At 36.4% G+C, this 25,316-nt stretch overlaps 1 protein-coding gene across 2 annotated transcripts in view; it reads right to left on the bottom strand.

Moving 5' to 3' along the window:
- The window catches only part of CCDC39 (coiled-coil domain 39 molecular ruler complex subunit), a 51,737-nt gene extending 30,911 nt beyond the window's left edge, over positions 1-20,826 (bottom strand). Inside the window, exons 1-9 of one of the 2 annotated variants that reach the window (XM_055568965.1) lie at positions 20,546-20,826; positions 12,278-12,397; positions 10,446-10,592; positions 8,342-8,500; positions 7,266-7,358; positions 7,041-7,169; positions 4,289-4,480; positions 1,393-1,496; positions 940-1,072 (exon numbers count right to left, since the gene is read on the bottom strand). In XM_055568965.1, the coding sequence (XP_055424940.1) occupies positions 940-1,072; positions 1,393-1,496; positions 4,289-4,480; positions 7,041-7,169; positions 7,266-7,358; positions 8,342-8,500; positions 10,446-10,592; positions 12,278-12,397; positions 20,546-20,635 (1,167 nt within the window). In that variant the 5' untranslated portion in view covers positions 20,636-20,826. The remainder of the gene's footprint in view (positions 1-939; positions 1,073-1,392; positions 1,497-4,288; positions 4,481-7,040; positions 7,170-7,265; positions 7,359-8,341; positions 8,501-10,445; positions 10,593-12,277; positions 12,398-20,545) is intronic. The other variant, XM_055568966.1, reaches the window with a different exon arrangement.
- Between the last annotated feature and the right edge of the window lie 4,490 nt (positions 20,827-25,316).

Raw genomic sequence — 25,316 nt, 5'->3', positions numbered from 1 at the left:
GTGCTAACAGAAAATCATGCTTTCTGAGGGGAAACAGTCATAACATCTTTTTAAATAATGTTTTATGATTTGGACTCAAATACCACTCAAATCAAGATTGTTGCATGACATTGTCACTCAGGATTTTAAACATACAACAGCACACTAAGGAAGCTGGATTCTATCCAAATATAAATGAAACCATACTTGAAACAAGCCTCTGCAAATGGGAGATTCTACAAGCACCTTGAACTGCCCTTCCTTTTCCCCCATTAGACAAAAAAGAATTAAAGCAAGAAGTAGTGCCTACACAGTGCCTATGGTGATAGGTCACACAAATCATTTGGAGTTTTCAAAGAGGAAATGGCAAACTAGCCTATTCCAGTTCCTCAAAAATTGGCTTTAATGCTACCAGAGTGCCGAACAGATTTCAGTAGAAAGGGGGTGCCAGTGAAGTTAGTAAGGTGTTAGCATTTATAAGCCCATTTACCAATAATGGTACCAAGCTGGAAGAGGTTAAAGAGATAGCAGATGCTGAAGAAATATATGTAATGAATGCAGACCACTGGGAGGGAACTGGATCACAAGCAAAAAATGATAGGCAGGTAGAAATCAGTTGTAAAACAAGGGCATTTTTCAAGATACATTTGCAATTTAAGAAAATACATATGGATAGCAAACAGGGACAAGGACACAGTAGGCATTGGGAGGACATGGAATCTCAGAGGATCTACCTTTCAGAGACGACATCAAAGTTAAATGCTGGAAGTGAAGCAAATGGAGAATTAAGAGCTTAAAATAAAAAGAGGTTCAACGACTCAACAATCTAATAACAAATGTGATTACCTCAGAAATCACAGCTTTATTAAAAGACCTCCTGCTCATCTGATCTCAAGAGTCTAATTTATTCACTATTACTAAATTTGCTGTAATTTTTTTAAAACTGAAACTAAATTTTACCTTCGCGCCTCTTTCTTCCTCCCTTAGCATGTCTTCCAAGTTGGTAGCTTTCTCCTCTACAGACATAGTTTTCTCAGTTATCTCCTTTAATTTTTTTCTTACAATCTGATTATGATTTTTAATTTTGCCTAACCTATAGAGAATTATGAGGAAAAAGCAGAAAACATGTCTAAAAGATATTTAATGCAAACAAACAAAGAACAGTTTATCCTAAGATTTCTTCATATAATGTGAAGCTTCTTTTGCCATAAACCTTTTCATACCAGCATATATTTAGTAGGTCATACAAATATTGCTCTTAAGGCTTTATATTGAAAAACTCAGGAAAAATTGTTTAGGTTTAATAACCTAGTAGCTATAATTTTATAGTTATTGAACCAAAAAACCAATATTCAATAATTTTTCTAGAAATATTAAAAAACTACAAACATTCTTAAATATCTTTTTTCTTACCTTGCTGTTTCTTCATTAATGTCCATCTTTACTTTGGAAATATTTTTCCTCAGAGCTTCTAAATCACTGGAACTTCTATTCACAGTGGCTTTTAAAGAATCCAGCTATTTATTAGTTAACAGACAGAAATTATATATTTACTCTATAACTTATAATTCCATTTCTGAGAATTTTTATTCTGAACACATTCATTTCTAACCTACATAACAGTGACAAACATAATAACCATGTTTCTGTAACATATTTAACAATTTTTCTTTTTGATCTGATAATAAATTTCAAATGACTTATAAGATACTGACAAATTATAGAGATCTACATATATGAGTTAAAAGCACATAGAACAAAAGCTTCACAACATTGCATTTGGCAATGATTTCTTGGCTATGACACCAAAGGCACAGACAATCAAAGAAAAATAGACAAGTTTGACTTCATTAAACTAAAAATTTTTGTACAGCAAAAGTAATATCAACAGAGCAAAAAAGCAATACAAAGAATGAGGGGGAAGTAACTACAAATTATATATCTGATAAGGGACTAATATCCAGGATATATAGGGAACTTCTAAAACTCAACAACGACGACAAACAAGCCTGACTCAAAAATGGTCAAAGATCTTGAGTAGATATTTCTGCAGAGAAGAGATATAAAAGGTAAATAAGCGTGTGAAAAAATGCTCAACATCATCCATCATTAGGTAAACAAAAATCAAAACTACATTGAAATACCATTTCACAACCATTAATATAGCTACCATCAAAAAAATCTCAAAATAACAAGTGTGGATGAGGATGTGGAGAAATCGGAACCCTTGTGCACTGTTAGTGCAAATATCAAATAGTACTACCATTGTGTGGTAATTCTTCCAAAAATTAAAAATGTAATTATTATTTGATCCAGCAATTCTGAGATAATTCTATACCCATGCTCACAGCAGCATTATTCATTATAGCCAAAACAGGAATGCAATCCAAGGTCATTGGCAGGGGAATTGATAAGCAAAATATAGTATATATACACAATGGAATACTATTCAGCCTTAAAAAAATAAAATTTTGACATATGCTGTAACGTGGATGACCCTTGAGGACATTATGCTAAGAAAAATAAGTGACATAGGCCAGCCAGGAAAAGACAAGTATTTTATGACTCCATTTATATGAGGTACTTAGAGTAGCTAAAATTATAGAGACAGAATGTAGAATGGTGGTTTCCAGGGGCTGGGAGGACAGGGAAATGGGAAATTATTGTTCAGTGGGTACAGAGTTTCTGCTTTACAAGGAAAGAGTTATGAAGATGGTTGACAGTGATGGTTGTACAACATTAGCAATGTATTTAACACTAAACTGTCCATCTGAAGACAGTTAAATTGTGGTAAATGGTAAATTGTGTATGTATTTCACCACAATAAAAAAAATTTGAGAAAAAATGAAGTACTGTCACATGTTACAGCTTATAAGAACCTTGAAAACATTATGTAAGTAAAAAAAACCCTGACACAAAATGCATCATGTTGTATGATGTCCAAAATAGGCAAATCCACAGAGACAAAGTAGATCAGGAGTTGCCAGGGCCTGGGTGGGAGGAGGAAAGGGACAGAAGGAAAGCCATTGCTAATGGGTATGAGATTTCTTTTTGAAAGACCAAAATACTCTAAAATTAGATAGTGATAATGGTTTCACAATTCTATAAAATACTAAAAATTATTGAATTGTATGCTTTAAGAGGGTGTATTTGATATGTGAATTCTATCTCAATAAATAAATTATAAATAAATGAATACCTGCATTTTTTTCTACAACTGGTTTAAGCTTTAAAATTTTGGAGAATGAGCTATTGTAGCAGTGACATTTAATTTATGTAAGAAATTCACTTTTTTGCTTTTGCAAGATCTTACTTCTTCTCTTCAGATAGAAAAAACTTTCCTTCTTTATCAGAAATATAAAGTATAACAACTTATAAAATGAAATGCTCTGCAATGTTTCAATTTCCCACCCAAATATCAGTAACTTCAGATAATATGGCCTCAAGGCAAAAATTTCATAAAGATCCCTTTATTGCTAACTATGGGAATTGCTAACTCTACCCATGGAATAATCTAGTTGACATGTATGCTCAAAAGAAGAAAAGACCAAAGCAGAAGATTTTATTCTCTCTCTGTTTAAAGACATTATACCACTACCTTGTCCCACTACTGCACTGAAATGTTTTCCCTTAACAAGGTAAAACACTGAACTTCAACAGTAGTTTCTCCTAGAATTTGAGTGGTAAAACCACCATATACATGTATCTCTGGAAAGACACTTCAAAATATCACCAATGTCAATAATTCATCTTCACATTTATCCATTTTCCTTTATCTTATGATTTCCACCCTAGACCTTTCAGAAGTCTTTTGCCTTGAGTTAATAACAAAACACCCCATGTGATAGGCAAGTTGGGCACTGCACAACACCAGGGGAACCCTTTATACCACCCATGATGTGAAGACAGCCCCCTGTTGCCTGTATCGAATCAAGGTTTCAATAGAAAGTGAAAGTGAAGTCACTTAGTTGTGTCCGACTCTTTGCAACCCCATGGACTGTAGCCTACCAGGCTCCTCGGTCCATGGGATTTTCCAGGCAAGAATACTGCAGTGGATGGTTGCCATTTCCTTCTCCAGGGGATCTTTCTGACCCAGGGATCGAACCCGGGTCTCCCTCATTGTAGGCAGATGCTTTACCATCTGAGCCACCAGGGAAGCCCTAGTGTATCCTATAAGTTCAAGTTTCACAACATGAAGGGATGTAACAAAAAGAACTAGAAGGCAGGTCCTTAACAAAGGAAAGCTTTTATGCTTATTTGTATAGTTAGTTGTTATAAACACACAAACCAGTCCTTTTAATTGACATACCTCATCCTTCAGCTGAATTCTATTAGCTTCATGACGTTGATATTCCGTTCTACATTTTAAAACTTTACGATCAGCAACAGAAATTTTTTTTTCATACTCTGTGTTATTCCCAATCTCATTTTCCAAAAACTTGATTTTTTCCTTAACCAGATTTTCTTTTTCTCTTATTTCCTGCTTTATCCTTGCTAATGCCTAGAATTTGAAATACACATTAAATACATGTGTAATTAAAACTAAAAGGAATTCCGTTTTTATAGTACTTATTTTACCAAAATTTAAGGAGAGACTAATTTAAATGAATAAAATAAAATATTAGTATGCCACTAGTATCTATAAGCTCATATTTTTAAAGAACCCTATATTTTATTTCATCCATCTTGTACTTTGCTAAAGGGATAAGAAAAATGTCAGTCTTTTATCAAGAAAAGGTGACATCTAAAACTAAAACAATATTGAATTTTTGTAACTAAAACAGTATTGAATAGTTTTCACATTTCAATGTAGTTTTCCAAGACCAGTGTAACAAGACCAGTTTTTTTTTTTCATTTTTTGAGAATATTATTTTTGTTATTTGTTTCAATAGGAATATCTTGATCACTCAGGCTTCCTGCTGGTCATGGAGATACAAAATAACTAGAATATGCAAAGTAATAACTGTGGTGTGGACAATGTACCATGGGAGCAAAAAGATGATGAAATCTACCCAAGAGAAATCATTAAAAGCATTACCTAAGAGGCTTCATTTGAGTCAGGCCTAAAAAGATAAGTGGAGATGCATAAATACTCTCACATGGTTAAAGTGTAGGGTGGGAGGGCAAGGATGGAATGGGGGGATGTTAAGAAAGAGTGGATACAGATGACAGAGATGAAGGGTGGAAGGCAGAGGTTAGGGCCAAATGGTGAAGAATTCAACTTTTCAATTGCCATGTTTAGGAGAGTCAAGTTTTAAGCAATATGGAATAAAGATCTTAGAGTTGGGGAATAAAAAGATCATATGTGGTTTTTCAGGTGATTCTGATGACAGTATGTCAGATGAGTTGGAGAGAGAAGGAAAATTTACCCTAAGATATATTTCTTTCAAGTTTTCTGAAACAGAGTCTCACCAAACAACTAATCTCAGGAGACTGGGTCAGGGGAGGCTATGTTTCTGAAGTTGGTAAGTTTTAGAAATGGTACATGTAATATTGTACATATTAGCATATTAAATCAATATACATCCAAAATTCACTGCATTTGAAAACACATTATAGATTTGTTTACTCTAGTATTCCCATCTATATAACAATTAATATTCTATAATTGTAACATTCTATATCTCTACTGTGTCCATTCAACCAAAGTTAAAACTTCCTAAATTTGTATGTGTCAAATAATTATTCTAGAATTCCCTGCTTTATATTAATTTTTCTACCACTTACTCAGAAGCTTTAATTCCTACATTACAGGCATTAACAGGGCAATCTATTCACAATTAAGTGTTCATGTAGGTGATACCACAGATCAAAAACACCACAAATCAAGAGCTAGTTGTTAAACATTTAGAGGCATCCCACTACCTACGGAACCACTTCTGAGCACCCTCCCTAGTCTTTTTCAATACATATAGCCAGGAGATGTCACCCTGTGAATAAGGAATCACTGAGGATGTAACCAGAGAGCTGTAGGCTGTGGATTCCACCAAATCAGCAGGCTGAGTAACTTTAGCTACAGGGCTGTATGAGCATTCAGATTATGGATTTGCAGTCTTAGATCTTAGTCTTAGATGTGATCTACACAGAGGAAGCAGTCAGGACTTGATGTGTGAAACCAGTATAAGGCAAGAAAGAGAAACCAACATTAATAGCAAGAAATAAGAGGAACTCAGAGTTAAGATTGGTTCTTCCAACTGCCCTCTAAGGAGGCATAAGCCATTTTGTTGATAAAATGATTACTCATAGAAATTTAAAATACAGAAATAACATTTTCATATAAGTTACATGTAACAAGTAAACCACATCCAGATATCAGAATTCCAAACTTCCAGTGATCCGAATTGCTTGCTAAATGCCTTTCCATGGAGTATACTCAGAATGGAAGTTCGCACATTTCTCATAAGCCTTCTTTCCTCCTCAATTCCTTCTCCCTCCCCAACTTCCCTAATCTTCCCATTTTCACTCACCACTATTTCACTCTTTAATGACTTCCCCAAAAAGTTCTCCTAAATTACCTCTGAAAGGAGCAAAAGATAACACTAGACGGGTGTAAAATCAGCATGGTGTTCCTCCCCTTCAGAGCTTTTACCCCATTCTGGATGGTAACTCAGTTTCAAAAGGGACAATTTATTGCAGTCCAGGTTTCTTTCCTGACTCTCCATCCTTCTTTCTTGGCTACCCATGAGGCTCCTTTCCCTACACCTTTTGATTCACACAGAAACAGCACATATGTTAAATCCAAGGCATCGTGGACCACCGTGTATATATGAGTCAAGGCATTGGCTTTGCTGCAATAAAGTTGTCTGTAGATTTTCTCTTGTTTCACATTTCAGAGATATTAGAATCCAGTCTTTGGCATTATATACCATAAGTAAATAACCTTCATAAAATCACATTTCCAAATAGATATAGAACCAGCTTTAGAAAACATTTACCAAAACTATTAGATCATGCTACAAAAGTGACTTTCAAATAATAGTGATTTAATTTGAAATGAATGAGTTAAATACAAAAAGAGATAAATAGAGCTGAAAGTTGCAAGAACCAAACAACCACTTTACCACAGCACAGTTATCGATGTCTTTATCTCTCTTCTGCATCTGTTCTATTGTGCTCTCCCACTGTAGAATGAGTTTTTGCCTTTCATTATGAATCTTTCGAAAATCTTGGGCAGCTTTATCCAATTCTAACTGTAAAATGAAGACCAAATAATATTTCTGTGAATTTAAGTGCTTTTGTGAACATCATTTTGACAAATAAAAAATAAAAATCTTTACTAAACCAACCTGTACACTTAGAGTCTCTGCAAATTCATTGTCAAGTACCTTTCTTCTCTGATTACATTCCACAGTCAGTCTTTCTAATTGCAGGGTCAGGGCCTACAATGTAGTTACATACAAAAATATTCATAATTATCATTTTACTAACATAAAAGCTGTTAGACAGCATATCTCACATTAATATTATATTATATATATGCAAAGAGTTGGACACAACTGAGCGACTGAACTGAACTGATACATATACATATTATATGACACATATTCATTTGACATCTAAAATAACTCCAAATAATATATATATTCTTTATCTTCTAACTTCAATGGAAACCCAATTGTTTCTAAAAAGACTTTTTTTTTCCAAATTTTTTTATTTATTTATTTTTTTAAATTTTATATTATTTTTAAACTTTACAATATTGTATTGGGAGGGTTCAGGATGGGGAACACATGTATACCTGTGGCGGATTCATTTCGATATTTGGCAAAACCAATAAAAAGACTCTTAATACTTTTTAAAATGAGTTAGAAAAAAAGATTACACAATAAATTTTCATTTAAGGTTATTTTAACTAATGCATGCGGTTTTAACCTGTTAGAAAACAGAATGTTTCATGATACTAATATATCACCAGATTTAATTACAAGTAGATTTTTAAGTAGTGGTTATAATAATAATTATATTTATAATATATTAAATAATCAATAGCACTATAGTCTCAAATCAGCAAAAATTATCTGTAATATTCAAACTATTACACAAAATAAGTTAAAATATTAACACGTAGTTCTAGTACAAAACTTTATTTTCTGAAATGCATTTGAGAAATCTTCTCAATCAGGATGCTTAACCTGGAGTCCAAAGATCCTTAAATGGTCAAAGGGCTTTAGAGGAGCTATAAAACTTGCATCAGGATTGTGTGAGTATTGGAGTACATTCATTTTTCTAGAGAGAGGATAATTGGCTTTATTAGACCCAAAATGTTTAAGCACTGCTTTAAAATTATAAGTCCAATTTAAATTACAGGTTGCTTTACTATAGATTTAGAGAAAATCTAACACTACAATGTATAACATCTCACCCTAATTTTATTATCATCTTGCTGAGCATACTTCTGAAGAGTGAGAGCATCACTATCTTTATGAGCTGATTCTTCCAGCCAGGCCTCCAATGCTTGCTGGTCCCAGTTCATTTGACATTTCAAACCATCCAATTTTTGAGTAGTTTTAAATATGGAATTCTAATTTCCAAAGAGAGGGAACAGGGAGAAATAACAAAACATTATTTACTATACAAACTAAAATAAAATATAACATTACATATTTAAAAGGAAGAAAGAAATCTTGTCTCTGTCCCCAGTCTCCAGATGTATACAATATATCATATTTAATTATATAACCATCATACTGGTATTTCAGTTCTTTAGTTCCGAAATAGAGGGAAGTGATTACCAAATTGAGAACAATAGTTGAGTCAAAGTTTACTTAAAAAGACATTAGGGTATCTCCCCTAGAGCAATCCCATTAGTCACTCTACCAAAACTACCCAAGCACATATGAAATTATAATAAAAACAATGTGCCTCATATGCTAACTCAAGCCCAAGACAAGTTCTCTTCAGCCCCATTTCCAAACAGATTGCTGTCTCTAAAAGATCTAGTATATAGAAATTTTGGAAGCACATTTAATTAAAATGAATATAGTAATTAAGGAGATAAAATATTTTTCAATGTATTTAACAAATTTAGATTCATAAAAGAAAACAGATCAATACACAAACAAATACAAATTAACATGATAAAATAAGTATGTATGTGTATATATAGGATTCCCTGGTGGCTCAGATGGTAAAGAATATGCCTGCAATGCAGGAGACCTAGATGTATATATACATATATATATATACCCATATATATGTATATATATATGTGTATATACTTATTGTATGTGTATATATTTATGTATAATATTATATTTATTATATATGTATCAGATCAGATCAGTCGCTCAGTCGTGTCTGACTCTTTGCAACCCCATGAATCGCAGCACGCCAGGCCTCCCTGTCCATCACCAACTCCCGGAGTTCACTCAGACTCACATCCATCAAGTCAGTGATGCCATCCAGCCATCTCATCCTCTGTCGTCCCCTTCTCCTCCTGCCCCCAATCCCTCCCAGCATCAGGGTCTTTTCCAATGAGTCAACTCTTCGCATGAGGTGGCCAAAGTACTTGAGTTTCAGCTTTAGCATCATTCCTTCCAAAGAAATCCCAGGGCTGATTTCCTTCAGAATGGACTGGTTGGATCTCCTTGCAGTCCAAGGGACTCTCAAGAGTCTTCTCCAACACCACAGTTCAAAAGCATCAATTCTTCGGCTCTCAGCCTTCTTCCCAGTCCAACTCTCACATCCATACATGACCACAGGAAAAACCATAGCCTTGACTAGACGGACCTTTGTTGGCAAAGTAATGTCTCTGCTTTTCAATATGCTATCTAGGTTGGTCATAACTTTCCTTCCAAGGAGTAAGCGTCTTTTAATTTCATGGCTGCAGTCACCATCTGCAGTGATTTTGGAGCCAAGAAAAATAAAGTCTGACACTGTTTCCACTGTTTCCCCATCTATTTCCCATGAAGTGATGGGACCGGATAAGAATATATATATATTTCCATATATACAAATACATTTCCATAAGTATATGCATAAGTAAAGAGAAGAATTGAATTTGGAAAGCACTCCCAACCAAGTAACTAAAAGCTAAGGAAAAGAGAAAAACAGATTATAGTACTTTAATATTAGAGTCACAGGTTGATAATATGAAAGGTAAAAATTCTGACTGAAAAATGAAATTCAAAATTATAAGTGACTTTTTAAATGTAGATTTTTAAAATGTAACACTTATAAATAAATTATGCCTAGTATGGTGTAATAGGCAGACAGCAGGGTACCTCACATATTGTAAGGCTCAATGACTATTTCGTAAGCGAACACTGAGAAAATAAATGTAATATTCTATCATTGTTGATTTAAATCACAGCTCCATGTGACTTTCAGTGTCCAAAAAACAACATAAGTAAACGTCAGGAAACTAAATGTCTTTCCCATACAGAAAAAAAAAAAAAATCAACGTTTATTTGCTGAAGGGAGAAGGAGCAATTGCACAAAATTTTAGGTAACAGTTCAACACATACTTCCTTATCATTTTTTTTTTCCCGTATTGAAGTTATCTCATTTTCCAGTCGTTGAATTTCATCCTTCACTCGTCCCAGTTCTCTTTCAGCAATCATCTTAAAATGTTCTTCACTTTCAATCTCATGATCCCTGGCTTTGCAAAGAGACTACAGAATAACATACAAAAGAGAAAGACTCTTTACATTTTAAAATTATAAAATAACTCTAAAACTAGACAAAAAATAACAAAGTTCCCACAAAATGCTTAGATGACCTATTATTAATTCCACTTCTCTGAAACGTGCACATTAGATTTTGTGATTCAGTGTAGGCAGTGCTGCTTACTAGTTGTGAGAAAGACAGTTCATGGAATGTGCTAGGAAAAAATGTTGTCAGCAGTTTTATTCTGGTCTAGGGAAACTGTTGAAAACCAAAGTTTATATACTGAGACTTTAAAAGATATAATTCATTTATTTAAAAATAAGAAATTAATATTAAAATACTTAGGAAATGGTATGCTTATAAGAATTGACCACATATCCAATTAAGAGAAATACTTTTAAAATAATTATGTAAACAGTGATGGTTGTAAATATGCCTTAGAGTATGTTAACATACAATGATGCCTTTGGGTTGTTTTACTTAATAAAATTGTATTTGTTGCCTACTGATCTTTTAGGACTTCAAAATTATCACCAGTGGTATTGTTTTTACATTATTAAGGCTGTTAGTGGTGAAGGAAGTTTATTGTCTTTCATCTCTATTAGCCTACTTGAAGTTTGACTATAATGAAATACACCTTAAGACGATCTCTGCTTCTCAAATCCCCAACTCAGTGGTTTAATAACTTGAGGAAAAGAAGTTATCCTAAACTGTTTATTAATTACTAAATCACATTAGGATTCCAAAATCTTGGGATTGTTTTTATTTTTATTTTTTTTCTCCTTATTTTTAATTTTATGGGATTGTTTTTAAAAGTTCAATAAATTTATAGCTTTCTAATGAGACTTGTAAAAACCCATGAAATAGTTACTTATCTATATTAATTATAAATTGGTATTAGAAACAAGACTTGTTCAGTTTTAAGAATTACATATTTCTTCATAGAAACGTAGATGTACTTAAAAAAAAAAAAGTTTGAGAGAGAAGCTAGTAAAGTCTCCAATGCTGATTTACAGAGCTTTTGAATTTTCTGGGCATCATCAGGGAAAGAGATTCTTCACATGAATAGACTGTCCATAAAACAGATGCTTACTTAATTACTCTAAGTTTTAATTTTTATTGTTTGTACTAATATTTCTAAAATGCATTGTACTGTCCCTAGTCACCTGGGCTTCCTGAACATAAATTAACTTTTCTATTATCTCAGGATTGTTATTATAAAATTCAGTCCTTAAACTATGCTAAAATACTGTGGTGTCCTTAGGACTACTGAAGTGTGTTGACAGTTTGCCTCCTCTCAAAATCACTCCAGGAAGTTGTGCTGAAAAATTTTAAAGTAGACAGAAACTCTATTGTAACGTTTTATTAATCTGTTTCTGCTGAGGCCATCATTTCTCTGCACTGCTGCCACTGCACCCTTCTCATATAATCAGCTGCCTAATATTATATCAGAGTGTCTGAATGATGCTATCTCCTGATGAATTAATTGTTCCTTGAATTTGGTGGCAGTAGAGTTCCTAAAAATCTTTTTTTCTACCTACTTTCAGGTTTAAGCTTATGTTCATAATCATTTAGTTATGTGAAACTTTCTTATTATATCTCTAAAATCAAATCACAGATGTAAATGCAATGTGAAATGTTCCATGACTACACATGATACACTCAATGTGAATTTCAATCAGTATTGTACCTGGGTAAACAAGAACTCTTGCTTAACATTTTTGAAGTGAGAAGTCATAGCATTAATTCGATCTTCATAGTCACGTAGCTGATCTTGCATGCTTGACCTTTCATCTTGCAGCTTTGATAACTGTAAATAATAAATGTTATGATCAACCAAAGTCCTAAGTTTTTACCATATTAAAAATATAATATCAAAAGAAAATAAAATTTTCATTTACTTTGCTTCTTTCAATATCCATTTGAATTTCTAAAATCTACTGATCTTTTAAATGTTATAAGATACTGTTGTGATTTAGAGATAACCATGGGAAAATTAGCACCATAATACATGAACCGTGAACTTTCAGATGTTCCAGCTGGTTTTAGAAAAGGCAGAGGAAACAGAGATCAAATTGCCAACATTCACTGGATCATCAAAAAAGCAAGAGAGTTCCAGAAAAACATCTATTTCTGCTTTATTGACTATGCCAAAGCCTTTGACTCTGTGGATCACAATAAACTGTGGAAAATTCTGAAAGACATGGGAATACCAGACCACCTGACCTGCCTCTTGAGAGACCTATATGCAGGTCAGGAAGCAACAGTTAGAACTAGACATGGAACAACAGACTGGTTCCAAATAGGAAAAGGAGTACGTCAAGGCTATAGATTGTCACCTGCTTATTTAACTTCTATGCAGAGTACATCATGAGAAACACTGGGCTGGAAGAGGCACAAGCTGGCATCAAGATTGCTGGGAGAAATATCAATAACCTCAGATATGCAGATGACATGACCCTTATGGCAGAAAGTGAAGAGGAGAGTGAAAAATTTGGCTTAAAGCTCAACATTCAGAAAACGAAGATCATGGCATCTGGTCCCATCACTTCCTGGGAAATAGATGGGGAAACAGTGGAAACAGTGTCAGACTTAATTTTTTGGAGCTCCAAAATCACTGCAGATGGTGACTGCAGCCATGAAATGAAAAGACGCTTACTCCTTGGAAGAAAAGTTATGACCAACCTAGATAGCATATTCAAAAGCAGAGACATTACTTTGCCAACAAAGGTCCGTCTAGTCAAGGCTATGGGTTTTCCAGTGGTCATGTATGGATGTTAGAGTTGGACTGTGAAGAAAGCTGAGTGCCGAAGAATTGATGCTTTTGAACTGTGGTATTGGAGAAGACTCTTGAGAGTCCCTTGGACTGCAAGGAGATCCAACCAGTCAATTCTGAAGGAGATCAGCCCTGGGTGTTCATTGGAAGGAATGATGCTAAAGCTGAAACTCCAATACTTTGGCCACCTCATGTGAAGAGTTGACTCATTGGAAAAGACTCTGAAGCTGGGAGGGATTGGGGGCAGGAGGAGAAGGGGACGACAGAGGATGAGATGGCTGGATGGCATCACAGACTCGATGGACATGAATTTGAGTAAACTCTGGGAGTTGATGATGGACAGGGAGGCCTGGCTGCTGTGATTCATGGGGTCACAAAGAGTCGGACACGACTGAGATACAGAACTGAACTGAAGAAGAGGAAGAAAGACCAGAACTCACTCTATCTTAGCCATGTGAGAACACAGCCAGAAGGCAGCCATCTACAGGCTAGAAAGAGAGCTCTCGCCCAATATATTCACCTAATATGGCACCCTGATATTGACTTCTAGCCCTCAAAATTTTGAGAAATAAATTTCTGTTTTTTATTGAGTCTATGTTGTTTCAGTATAGCAACCAAGCTAAGACACTGATTTAAATATAAAGGAATTTAAAACTACAAGTTTTCTCTAAGATTTTTGCTGTTTTTCATTCCATGGACAGAGGAGCCTGGTGGGCTACAGTCCATGAGGTCCAAAGGGCTGGACATGAATGAGAACACATGGATGTGGGTACAAAGTAGTTTCCTTTTACTGTTTTCTAAAAGGTGATTTTTGTCACTTTCAATTCCTCTTTAATATAAAGATATCCAGGTGCTGAGGGGCAGGGAAGCCTGGCGTGTTACAATCCAAGGGCAGACAAAGAGTTGGACATGACTGGGTGACTGAACAACAACAACAATTCAGAATATATTTCTGAGAAACTTGCCTAAGCATTTAAGATGTCTATCTTAGTCAGCTCAGACTGCCATAACAAAAAATCATAGACTGGGTGGCTAAAACAATGGAAGTTTATTTCTCATGATTATGGAGGCTAGGAGGTCCAAGATCAAAGCACCAGTCAACTTGGTTTCACTGAAATTTTTCTTCCTGACTTGCAAATGACTGCCTTCTCACTGTGCCCTCACATGACAGAAAGAGCCCTGGTCTCTCTTTCTCTTCTTACAAGAGCACTAATCCCAGTGCAATCCCCTCTCCCCTATATCTTGTTGTCATTGTTCAGTGGCTCAGTTATGTCCAACTCTTTGCAACCCCATGGACTGCAGCATGTCAGGCTTCCCTGTCCTTCACTATCTCCCAGAGCTTGCTCAAACTCAAATCCATTGAGTTGATGATGCCATCCAACCATCTCATCCTCTGTTGTCCCCTTCTCCTCCTGCCCTCAATCTTTCCCAGTATCAGGGCATCAGGGTCTTTTCCAATGAATTGGCTCTTTGCATCCGGTGACCAAAGTATTGGAGCCCTCCCCGCCTATCTAGAACTCCCAAAGGCCCTACCTCTAAAGACCACGGTCTCTCTTACTCTTCTGACTGTTCAGTCATCCAGTCATGTCCATCTATTTGCAACCCCATGAACTGCAGCACACCAGGCTTCCCTGTCCCTCATCATCTCTCGGAGTTTGCCCAAACTCATATTCATTGTATCAGTGATGCCATCCTGGCATTTCACACTCTGATACCCTCTTCTCCTTCTGCTCTCAATCTTTCCCAGCAACAGGGACTTTTCCTAAGAGTTGTCCGTTCACATGAGATGACCAAAATACTGGAGCTTCAGCTTCAGCAACAGTCCTTACAGTGAATATTCAGGGTTGATCTCCCTTAAGATTGACTGGTTTGATCTCCTTGCAGTCCAAGGGACGTATAAGTGTTTTCTCCAGTACCACAGTTTGAAGGTATAAATTCTTTGACATTCTGCCTTCTTTATGGTCCAGCTTTCACAACCGTATGTGACCACTGGAAAGACCATAGCCTAGACTATACAGACCTTTGTCAGCAGAGTAATGTCTGTTTTTCAACACACTGTCTAGGTTTGTCATTGCTTTCCTGCCAAAAAGCAAACATCTTCTGAGTTCATGGCTGCAGTCACTGTCTGCAGTGATTTTGGAGCCCAACAAGAGGAAATCTATCACTACTTCCACATTTTCCCCCTCTATTTGCCACGCAGTAATGGGGCCGGATGCCATGATCTTAGTTTTTTTAATATTTAGTCTTAAGCCAGCTTATCACTCTCCTCCTTCACCCTCATCAAGAGGCTCTTTAGTTCCTCTTTGCTTTCTGCCATTAGCACATATCTGAGGTTGTTGAAGTCCTCCTTATCTTGATTTCAGTTTATAATTCACCCAGCCCAGCATTTCTCATGATATGCTCAGCGTATAGGTTAAATAAACAGGTGACAGCAGACAGCCCTGTCATACTCCTTTCTCAATCTTGAACCAATCAGTTGTGTTCTATACAGGGTTCTAACTGTTGCTTCTTGACCCACATACAGGTTCCTCAAGAGGTAGGTAAGATGGTCTGGTATTCCCATCTCTCTAAGAGCTTTCCACAGTGTGTCATGATCCATACAGTTAAAGGCTTTAGCATGGTCGATGAAATAGAGATAGATGTTTTTCTGAAATTCCCTTGCTTTCTCTATAATCCAGCAAATGTTGGCAATTTGATTTCTAGTTCCTCTTCCTTTTCTAAACCCACTTGGACATCTGGAAGTTCTTGGTTTGCATAATGCTGAAGCCCAGCATGTAAGATTTTAAGCATGACCTTACTAGCATGGGAGATGAGTGCAATTGTCCGATGGTTAGCAGATTCTTTGATACTACCCTTCTGGTGACTGGGATGAGGATCAACTTTTTCCAGATCTCCTTCCTCTTTTTATAAGAACACTAATCCCAGTCCCCACCCCATCTAGACCACATCTAAACCTAATTGCCTCCCAAAGACCCCACCTCTAAAGACTGTCACATTGGGAGTTAGGGCTTCAGCATATGAATTACTGGGAGAGGAACACAAACATTCAGTCCGTAATAATGGAGAGTAATCTTTTAAACTGTTTATTATTAATTCTGTTGGCTTATGATCATAAAATGTGACCTATAAAATTTTTATCATTAATTTTTAATTGTTGTAAATACATATAGCATAAAATGTACCATTTTAAACATTTTTCAGTGTATATTAGTACAATGGCATTATGTATATCCACACGTTGTACAACCATCACTACCATCCATTTCCAAAAATTTTTCATCCTTCCAAACTGAAATTCTGTATCCATTAAATACTAACCCCACATCCTCTTTATCTCCAGCCCCTGGAAATCACCATTCTACTTTATGTCTATGAATTTGACTACTCTAGGTTACCTCATATAGGTGGAATCATACCTTTGGTAATCATACCTTACCAAACCACATCACATATTTGTCCTTATGTGTCCAGCTTATTTCACTTAGCATACTGTATTTAAGGTTAATCATTCATTTTTAGGTTTTTGCTCTGGTCTAGTACACAATGTACCTTTGTAAATGTTTTATGAACATATTATACTTAAAGGATGTATGTTCTCTTTGTTTTTACTTTTGTTGTGTTATTCATATATTATATATCTTTATTTTTGTCTAGTGTGTGTGTGTGTGTGTGTGTGCGCGCGCACGCACGCTCAGTCACTCAGTCATGTCCCACTCTTTGTGACCACATAGACTGTAGCACACCAGGTTCCTTTGTACACGGAATTTTTCCGGCAAGAATACTGGAACATGTTTTTATTTTCTACTCTGGAGATCTTCCCAACCCAGGGATTAAATCTGGGTTTCTTGTGTCTCCTGCATTGGCAGGCAGATTCTTTACCGCTGCACCACCTGGGAAGTCCAGATATTGAAGTACCTCACTGCATATTTTTGTCAAGGTTTACTAGCATTTATAATAGCTTTTACTTTTATGTATTTGGCTGTTGTGTTGTTTGGTACTTTATCACTTTTCTTTGTCAATTATGACTTTTATCATTGCATAATTAACCCAAAGCAAAAGAATCTGCTTTTCAAATTAAAGCATAATGATTAATTCTCCACAACTTGATAATTCCTTCCCCATAGAGCTCCCAAACAACATTTTACTGCCTCTTTCTTAAATATAAAAGGATATGCAAGGACCACCAGCTACTTATTGAAAATTTACATAATGTATGGGACATCAGGATAAAAAGATTCCAAAGAAAACAGATAATTCAGGACAAAAAAGACAAGAACTAAAGACACACACATACATACACACTTAGATTGTAATTGATAATATACTCCTAAAACAAGACCATGTGACACAAAAAAACAACAAGCACATAACCTGAAAATTAAAAATATGATTGATATAGTTGCCAAAATTAAAACTGCTATGTAAAGATGAAACAAAACTCTAAAAGCTTCCAGAAAATGAAAAAGTAACCTACAAAGAAATGGAAATGAATTTAAAAAAATAAGACCTGGAAATCATTTTAATGTAAGATTATTCACCATCAACACTGCTTGAAAGACAATAGGGCAAAATTCTTGATAAATTCTGTGGAAATTTTATTTTTAACCTAGGATTTTCTATCCAGCTAAATTACCATCAAATGTGAAGATAAATAAAAATATTTTCAGATTCAGAGTGTTTGCCTCACATAGACAACTTCTTAGGGAGACACAAGAAAGTAGCTCATCAAAATAAGGGAATGACTCAAGAAAAAATGGAGATATATGATGTAGGAAATAGACCATCAACCAAGTAAAGGAATAAAGTGAATTCACAAGTTAACAGCTGGGAAATAGGCTTTTGGAAAAACAGTCCACTTTGGGAAACACAGGATTCCAGGAGGAAGTAGTAAGGCAGAGAGAGAGTATCCTGATGATCCAATACTATGATTTAAGGAATATAAAGTTAAAGCAGGCAGTGCAAGGAACCAGACTGGCAAAGCACAGACTGTGGGCCCTTTTTGAAACAATCACACATGAACAGTATCCAACCAGTCAAAAGATGAATCAAAAGTGAAAACTTCAAAATAAGATAAACTTAGTAAAGTAGCTGTATAAAAGACCATTAAATCATATTAAATATAAAATTAAGACTAAACACTTGTAGTAAATTAAGAGCATTGAATAGAATGCAAATAAAATAAACCTTGATAATATAAAAATAATAAACCCACTATTTTTAATGGAGAAAAGAAGGTAGCAGAAAGGGTAGGAGGGCTAATCTCTTCATTTCAAAGATGCAAAATGAAAGATCAGGGAGTCAACTCATACTGTCTACAAATGAAGCAAAGAAATTTTTAGAAACACTTAATTTAACGATTTCATTTTTCTTATTTAGTTTTTCTTAATGTTACAAAAATTTTTTTGCAACCACTGTCTCTTATAACCAAGTAACACTCACTGATAGTCAACAATTTCTTTCATTTTCTCCTCTTAAACACAAGTAAAATTAAATTTCTATGCTAAAAATAGCACATGTAATAGGATCTTATTTTTATAATACTCCTGTCTTTTTTGTCTATATACCTGTAGATCATGATGTCTAGGATATTTGTTTAAAGCCATGATAGTCATATCTATGGTCAACAGTGAGTATGCTGGGGAGAGAATATCTTGTATTTTTTATTTTATACCCTTCTCTTCTGTTTGAATATTTTAAACTTTCAAGAGTTGCTTTTTTAATATCAGAGTTTATTAGGTGACATGATTATGGTCCTCATTATTCTTTAATATTTTTAAAAATAGCTAATTCAAGTAATAAGTATTTAAAATCCTGTAAGACTTATTATGGCAATAATACCCAAAAAGAACATTTTAATGGAACTTAACCTATATTAATGTCCTTAGAGCAGTATAACAACCTTGTGAAATGATTATTTTACTTATCTCCAGTTTACATAAGAAGAAACTGACTCAATGCTGATATACAGGATCTGAACCCAGGACTGGATACTTATTAACATTATTATTCCTCAGTATTCAGTGCTAGATCTCTTATATTTCCTAATGTAGTTCTTCACTTAAAAAGCAAAATCTGAAACCATCTAGTTAGATATAAGTAAATAAATAAGAATATTTTTAAAAATATATTTTCAAGAAGCAGAGCGGAGGATTTTCATTTTCATTTCTCAGAGGAGAGAAGACCTTGTCTTCCATTCTCTAAAGCAGTGTAAGCATCATAGGTTCTTCTTGGACTCTTCCACACAACACATTGCCATGTGATGGAACTTTAGACTGACTGCTCAAGGTCTTTAAAAGTTTCCTGATCTGGTTACAGTTTTTATTTTTAACAACTACCATGCTTTGGTTGCAAGCTGGTTAAAATACTCCTTTGTTGTTGTTCAGTCACTTAAGTCCTGTCCGACTCTTTGCGACCCCCATGAACTACACACAGCAGGCTTCTCTGTCCACGGAAGGATTTCTCAGCCAAGAATACTGGAGTGGGTTGCTATTGCTTCTCCATGGGATCTTCTGGACCCAGGGATGGAACAGCCTCTTCTACATTGGCAGGCGAATTCTTTACCGCTGAGCCACCAGGGAATCCCCCAAATACGCCCTTGCAACGTAAAATATTTTTATACCGTTCTGTGACAACTTAATCCTCACTTTGAAAAGCTATAAACTGCACACTGTACATACTTACTAGAACATCCCTCTTGAAAACATCTCCTCGGGTCACTTCAAATATCATAGGAAGAAACTCAAAAAGAAAAGACAACCATACGTGTTTTGTTTACAAACATCCGCAAATAACTGTTGCTACGCAAATCTCAGAAGTCACTTTGCAAACCGCGCTTAATTCTGAGGCAGGAAAATGCCGGCGCTTTTTTCCTCTACTACTCAGGAGGTTGCAAATGAATGCAAGAAGTGGAAGAGGAGGGAGCAAAGATTCAAACTTTATAGTCGTGTATACCAATTATCGTTTCAAAGGATTGACTGATTTCAACGCTTAGCAAGAACCGAAAAGGGCTAGCAGGTGAGCAAAGAAAGAGATGGTACCGAAGAGGTAAACCGAGAAAAGATGGCATTAGGGAAGGAACGAGAGAAATAAAAGAGTTTGGGTATTTCTGCCAACCAGAAAAGTTCCCCCAAAGGCCCCCTCTCCCCTCGCCCGCCCACCTCGCCTTCTTCACCTGATCCTTACCTGCTCTTCCAGTGTCTTGTTCTCCTCGTTCGCCACCGGGATAGCGAACCCATCCTCCCAGCGCAGCTCCGCCAGGAATTCACTACTCATGATGACAAATAGATAGGGGACCTCAGAAAAAGTGCAGAAGAAAGAGCCACCTTCTCATTTCACCCGTGAGCGGCACCTGAGGCAACCCCAGGAACTCGCAAAGCTCCGGAGTAGTTGCTACCCGAGCTCTAGCAACCGTTTCGCGCCCTTAGTTACCAAACCGGAAGCGCTCAGGTCCTGAGGCAAAACTTCCGGTCGAGAACACTGTCCCTGAATCCAGGGCAACTTCTTGAGCATCCAGGGAAGAGAATCAATTTACTCTTACAGAGGTTCCTTCGGAGAAGGCAATGGCACCCCACTCCAGCACTCTTGCCTGGAAAATCCCATGGACGGAGGAGCCCGGTGGGCCGCAGTCCATGGGGTCGCGAAGAGTTGGACACGACTGAGCGACTTCACTTTCACTTTTCACTTTCATGCATTGGAGAAGGAAATGGCAACCCACTCCAGTGTTTTTGCCTGGAGAATCCCATGGACGGGGGAGCCTGTTGGGCTGCCGTCTATGGGGTCGCACAGAGTCGGACACGACTGAAGCGACTTAGCAGCAGCAGTAGCAGCCGAGGTTCCTTGGGGTTGCCAGGTGCCGGCATAACAGTCCTTCAACGTGCAGCTCGAGTCCGGGGGCTGTAAACTCCGGTGCCTGCGGTCTCCCGGGGCCCGCAAGGCACGGATCCTCACTGCGCCAGGCGGCAGATGAAAGCTGACGAAAAGAATGTTCAAGTGGCGTTTGAGTTTCATTCGTAGGTGAAATCTCGGTAGACTGAAGTAAACAGGGATTTTGAAGCAGAATTAACTCCCTGGAAACATTGCTGGATGTTTTGATCCTCGTCTGTTTTAACTTCTGGTCTTCCAGCTTACAATCTTAGCTAACCGCATACGTGAGCTGCGCAGAGGTGGCTGACTTGCAGCGCAGAGTTCCTACACCTTTATTTTCTTTACATTTTCATTTGTTAACATGTGTAAAATCTTTAATTCCGCACAAAAACTTGTATTGTTTCCTAATCTCAAAAAAGGAGATCTAGAATGGCCAACGCGTCAATTAACTCATTTGGATTACCTACTTGGCACCGATAGGTGTTTGAGTTTATGCCCTGTGTTGTAGAGCTTCTCAGAACTGGAAAGGACAAAACAGTGAACTAATTTAATCCTTTCAGTTCCTAGATAATAAACTGAAGCTCCCTGAAGTGAAGGGGTAACTGGACGGAACCAGACAGAACCTAAACTAAGATACAGGTCTCAAACTATGCTTTCTGCAATGAGGGGGTGTTCTTTGGCTGGAATACTCTCTACCACTGCATGTGAAAGTGAAAGTCGCTCAGTTGTGTCCAACTCTTTGCTACCCAATGGACTATAGCCTGTCAGGCTCCTCTGTCCATGGCATTCTCTAGGCCAGAATACTGGAATGGGTAGCCGGTCCCTTCTCCAGGGGATCTTCCCAACCCAGAGATCGAAGCCAGGTCTCCCGCATTGCAGGCAGATTCTTTACCGAAAGCCTCCAGGGAAACCCCTACCATGGCATCCTGAGGATCAATTAATTTTGCTAATCCAATAGTTCACTATCTGTTGCTTTTTTCCCCTTTTCTGAGTTTTATTTTTGCTGTTCGTAGTTAAACTTTAATAAAGTTTAAATATATATCCTCATATACTCAGGAACCAGAGATCAAATTGCCAACATCCGCTGGATCATCGAAAAAGCAAGAGAGTTCCAGAAAAACATCTATTTCTGCTTTATTGACTATGCCAAAGCCTTTGACTCTGTGGATCACAATAAACTGTGGAAAATTCTGAAAGAAATGGGAATACCAGACCACCTGACCTGCCTCTTGAGAAACCTGTATGCAGGTCAGGAAGCAACAGTTAGATCTGGACATGGAACAACAGACTGGTTCCAAATAGGAAAAGGAGTACATCAAGGCTGTATATTGTCACCCTGCTCATTTAACTTATATGCAGAGTACATCATGAGAAACCCTGGGCTGGAAGAAGCACAAGCTGGAGTCAAGATTTCTGGGAGAGATATCAATAACCTCAGATATGCAGATGATACCACCCTTATGGCAGAAAGTGAAGGGGAACTAAAGAGCCTCTTGATGAAAGTGAAAGAGGAGAATGAAAAAGTTGGCTTAAGGCTCAACATTCAGAAAACTAAGATGATGGCATCCAGTCCCATTACTTCATGGCAAATAACAGTGGAGACAGTGGCTGATTTTTTTTTTTTTTCTGGGCTCCAAAATCACTGCAGATGGTTATTGCAGCCATTAAATTAAAAGACTGTTACTCCTTGGAAGGAAAGTTATGACCAACTTAGACAGCATATTAAAAAGCAGAGACATTACTTTGTCAACAAAGGTCTGTCTAGTCAAGGCTATGGTTTTTCCAGTGGTCATGTATGGATGTGAGAGTTGGACTATAAGCAAAGCTGAGTGCCAAAGAATTGATGTTTTTGAACTGTTGTGTTGGAGAAGACCCTTGAGAGTACCTTGGACTGCAAGGAGAGCCAACCAATCCATCCTAAAGGAGATCAGTCATGGGTGTTCATTGGTAGGTCTGATGTTGAAGCTGAAACTCCAATACTTTGGCCACCTGATGCGAAGAGCTGACTCTTTTGAAAAGACCCTGATTCTGGGAAAGATTGATGGCAGGAGGAGAAGGGGACGACAGAGGATGAGATGGTTGGATGGCATCACCGAATCAATGGACATGGGTTTGGGTGGACTCCAGGAGTTGGTGATGGACAGGGAGCCTGGTGTGCTGCGGTTCATGGAGTCACAAAGAGTCGGACACGACTGAGCGACTGAACTGAACTGAACTGAACTGACTCATCACCTTAACCACTTTTTTTTTTTTTTGCCATATTAGCTTCATCTATATCTTTTGCTGAAGCATTTTAAAGTAAGACACAAATCTCACAGTTCACCCGTAACTGCTTGAGTATACATCACCAACATTTAGCTTATTAATGTTTTATAACATAAACGAGTATCATTATTGCATCTAACAAAATTAACAGTATCAAAATATCTTTGTGATCAATATCTTTTCACATTCCTGTTTCCTCAAATGTCTTGAAAATGTTTTTTCCCTTGGTTTGTCACTATACTTTTGAAATCCTCTTTTGTAGCTTTCGCTCTTTGTGCTCACATGGTTTTCCATGTATTTAATCATTCGGACTTAGAAATAGTGACTTCAAAGACAAGAGTTAGTAAGGTATTTTAATCTCTATTTCTACAATGCCTAAGTTTCCAAGGTGGTTGCGAGAAAACAACTTGTAGAGGGAATTTTGACCTATATGAAATAATGGACTTTTACAGCTTAAATAACTTATAGCTTATAGAGATCATCTTTCATTTCATAGTGGCTTAATCATCCGTGCTAACAAAAATGTTAGTATCCAGCATATATTAAGATGGCATAATTATTTATACTTGAAAATTGTTATAGCAGTGTCTTTTTTAACAATTATTTTAAAATGTGAATACTGAGGCAGCTGCCTTGGCCTGTGCCAATCTGTTGATCCACCCCTCTCAGTGTCAGCTGTAGCTGCCAAATGCATGATTGCAGCTGTCTTTGCTGGGTACTCCTCTAGGCCCATTGACATAAGAACTTTGGCAGCCAAATCCCTGCAAATAGTCCCATTTCCCATAACTCAAGGCTTCTGTTTTCTGAATTTCAGGATGATGATTGTATCCATGTTGAATTTTGGACAAAATATCCATGCATCCTCCAAATTCTACCTTTCCACCTTTAAATAATATCCCTGCTTCTCCCCTTCATCGCCACAGTATTTCTATCATCCAATTCCCACTTTTATAAATTCTACAGTTTCCAGATTATAACTGTATTCATTTGGATCTAGATTTAGAAACAAAACCCAAAGTTTTACAAGCCTTGTCACTGACCATGAAATAATCAATTTAATTCCCAAATGCTAAGGTAGATGTTACCCTTTTACTATTTCATTCCCAAGTAGATAACTTCATTCAAATTAGGTTGTTCAGGCTAAAATATTAAGAGATATTTGGTTTTGCAAAAATAATGTGATCTTTGTTTTAGAAAGAAAAATACATATAAGCATGAAGTATGCCAATCTCACTGTCAAAAGGTTGCCACATTTTGGCATTTATCCTACTGGCATTTTTTAAAATGAAGCTATATATAAATGAAACTATATATATAAATTTTTTCTTGTAGAAATAAAACAAAAAACATTCTTTTGCAAATTCATTTTTTCATTTAACAACAGTAGCCATGCTTTCACATCAGTACATTACATCTTTGGTCTTTTAATGGCAGCTTAAAATTCAGTATTATCAATCAATTTTAACTCTATAAACAATGCTATAATGAATGTCTTTAAAATACTCTAGGTCATCAATTATAGAGTATAATTATTTTCATATTTTAATATCTCCAAAATTGGAATGCAATTTCAGTTAGTGTTTTATTTGGTGAATAAGATATAACTTTACACACTTATGTATGTATGCATGACATTTTCTTAGAAGTAAAATTAATGGAAAACAGGTATAAGCGATTTTATTTTTATAGATAACACTAGATTTCTTTCAAAATGTCTTGGATACCCATAGAGTAGGTATGACAGTATTCTTGCAATCTCTGGAAATTATGAAGTATCAAATATTTTACAACCTAAGGAGAAAAATATATTATCTCATTGTTTATT

This window comes from Bubalus kerabau, chromosome 2, assembly GCF_029407905.1.
Source record: "Bubalus kerabau isolate K-KA32 ecotype Philippines breed swamp buffalo chromosome 2, PCC_UOA_SB_1v2, whole genome shotgun sequence".
Classification (NCBI taxonomy): Eukaryota; Metazoa; Chordata; class Mammalia; order Artiodactyla; family Bovidae; genus Bubalus; species Bubalus kerabau.
Note: the sequence above shows the minus strand (reverse complement) of the source record. Positions and strands in the feature narration are given on the sequence as shown.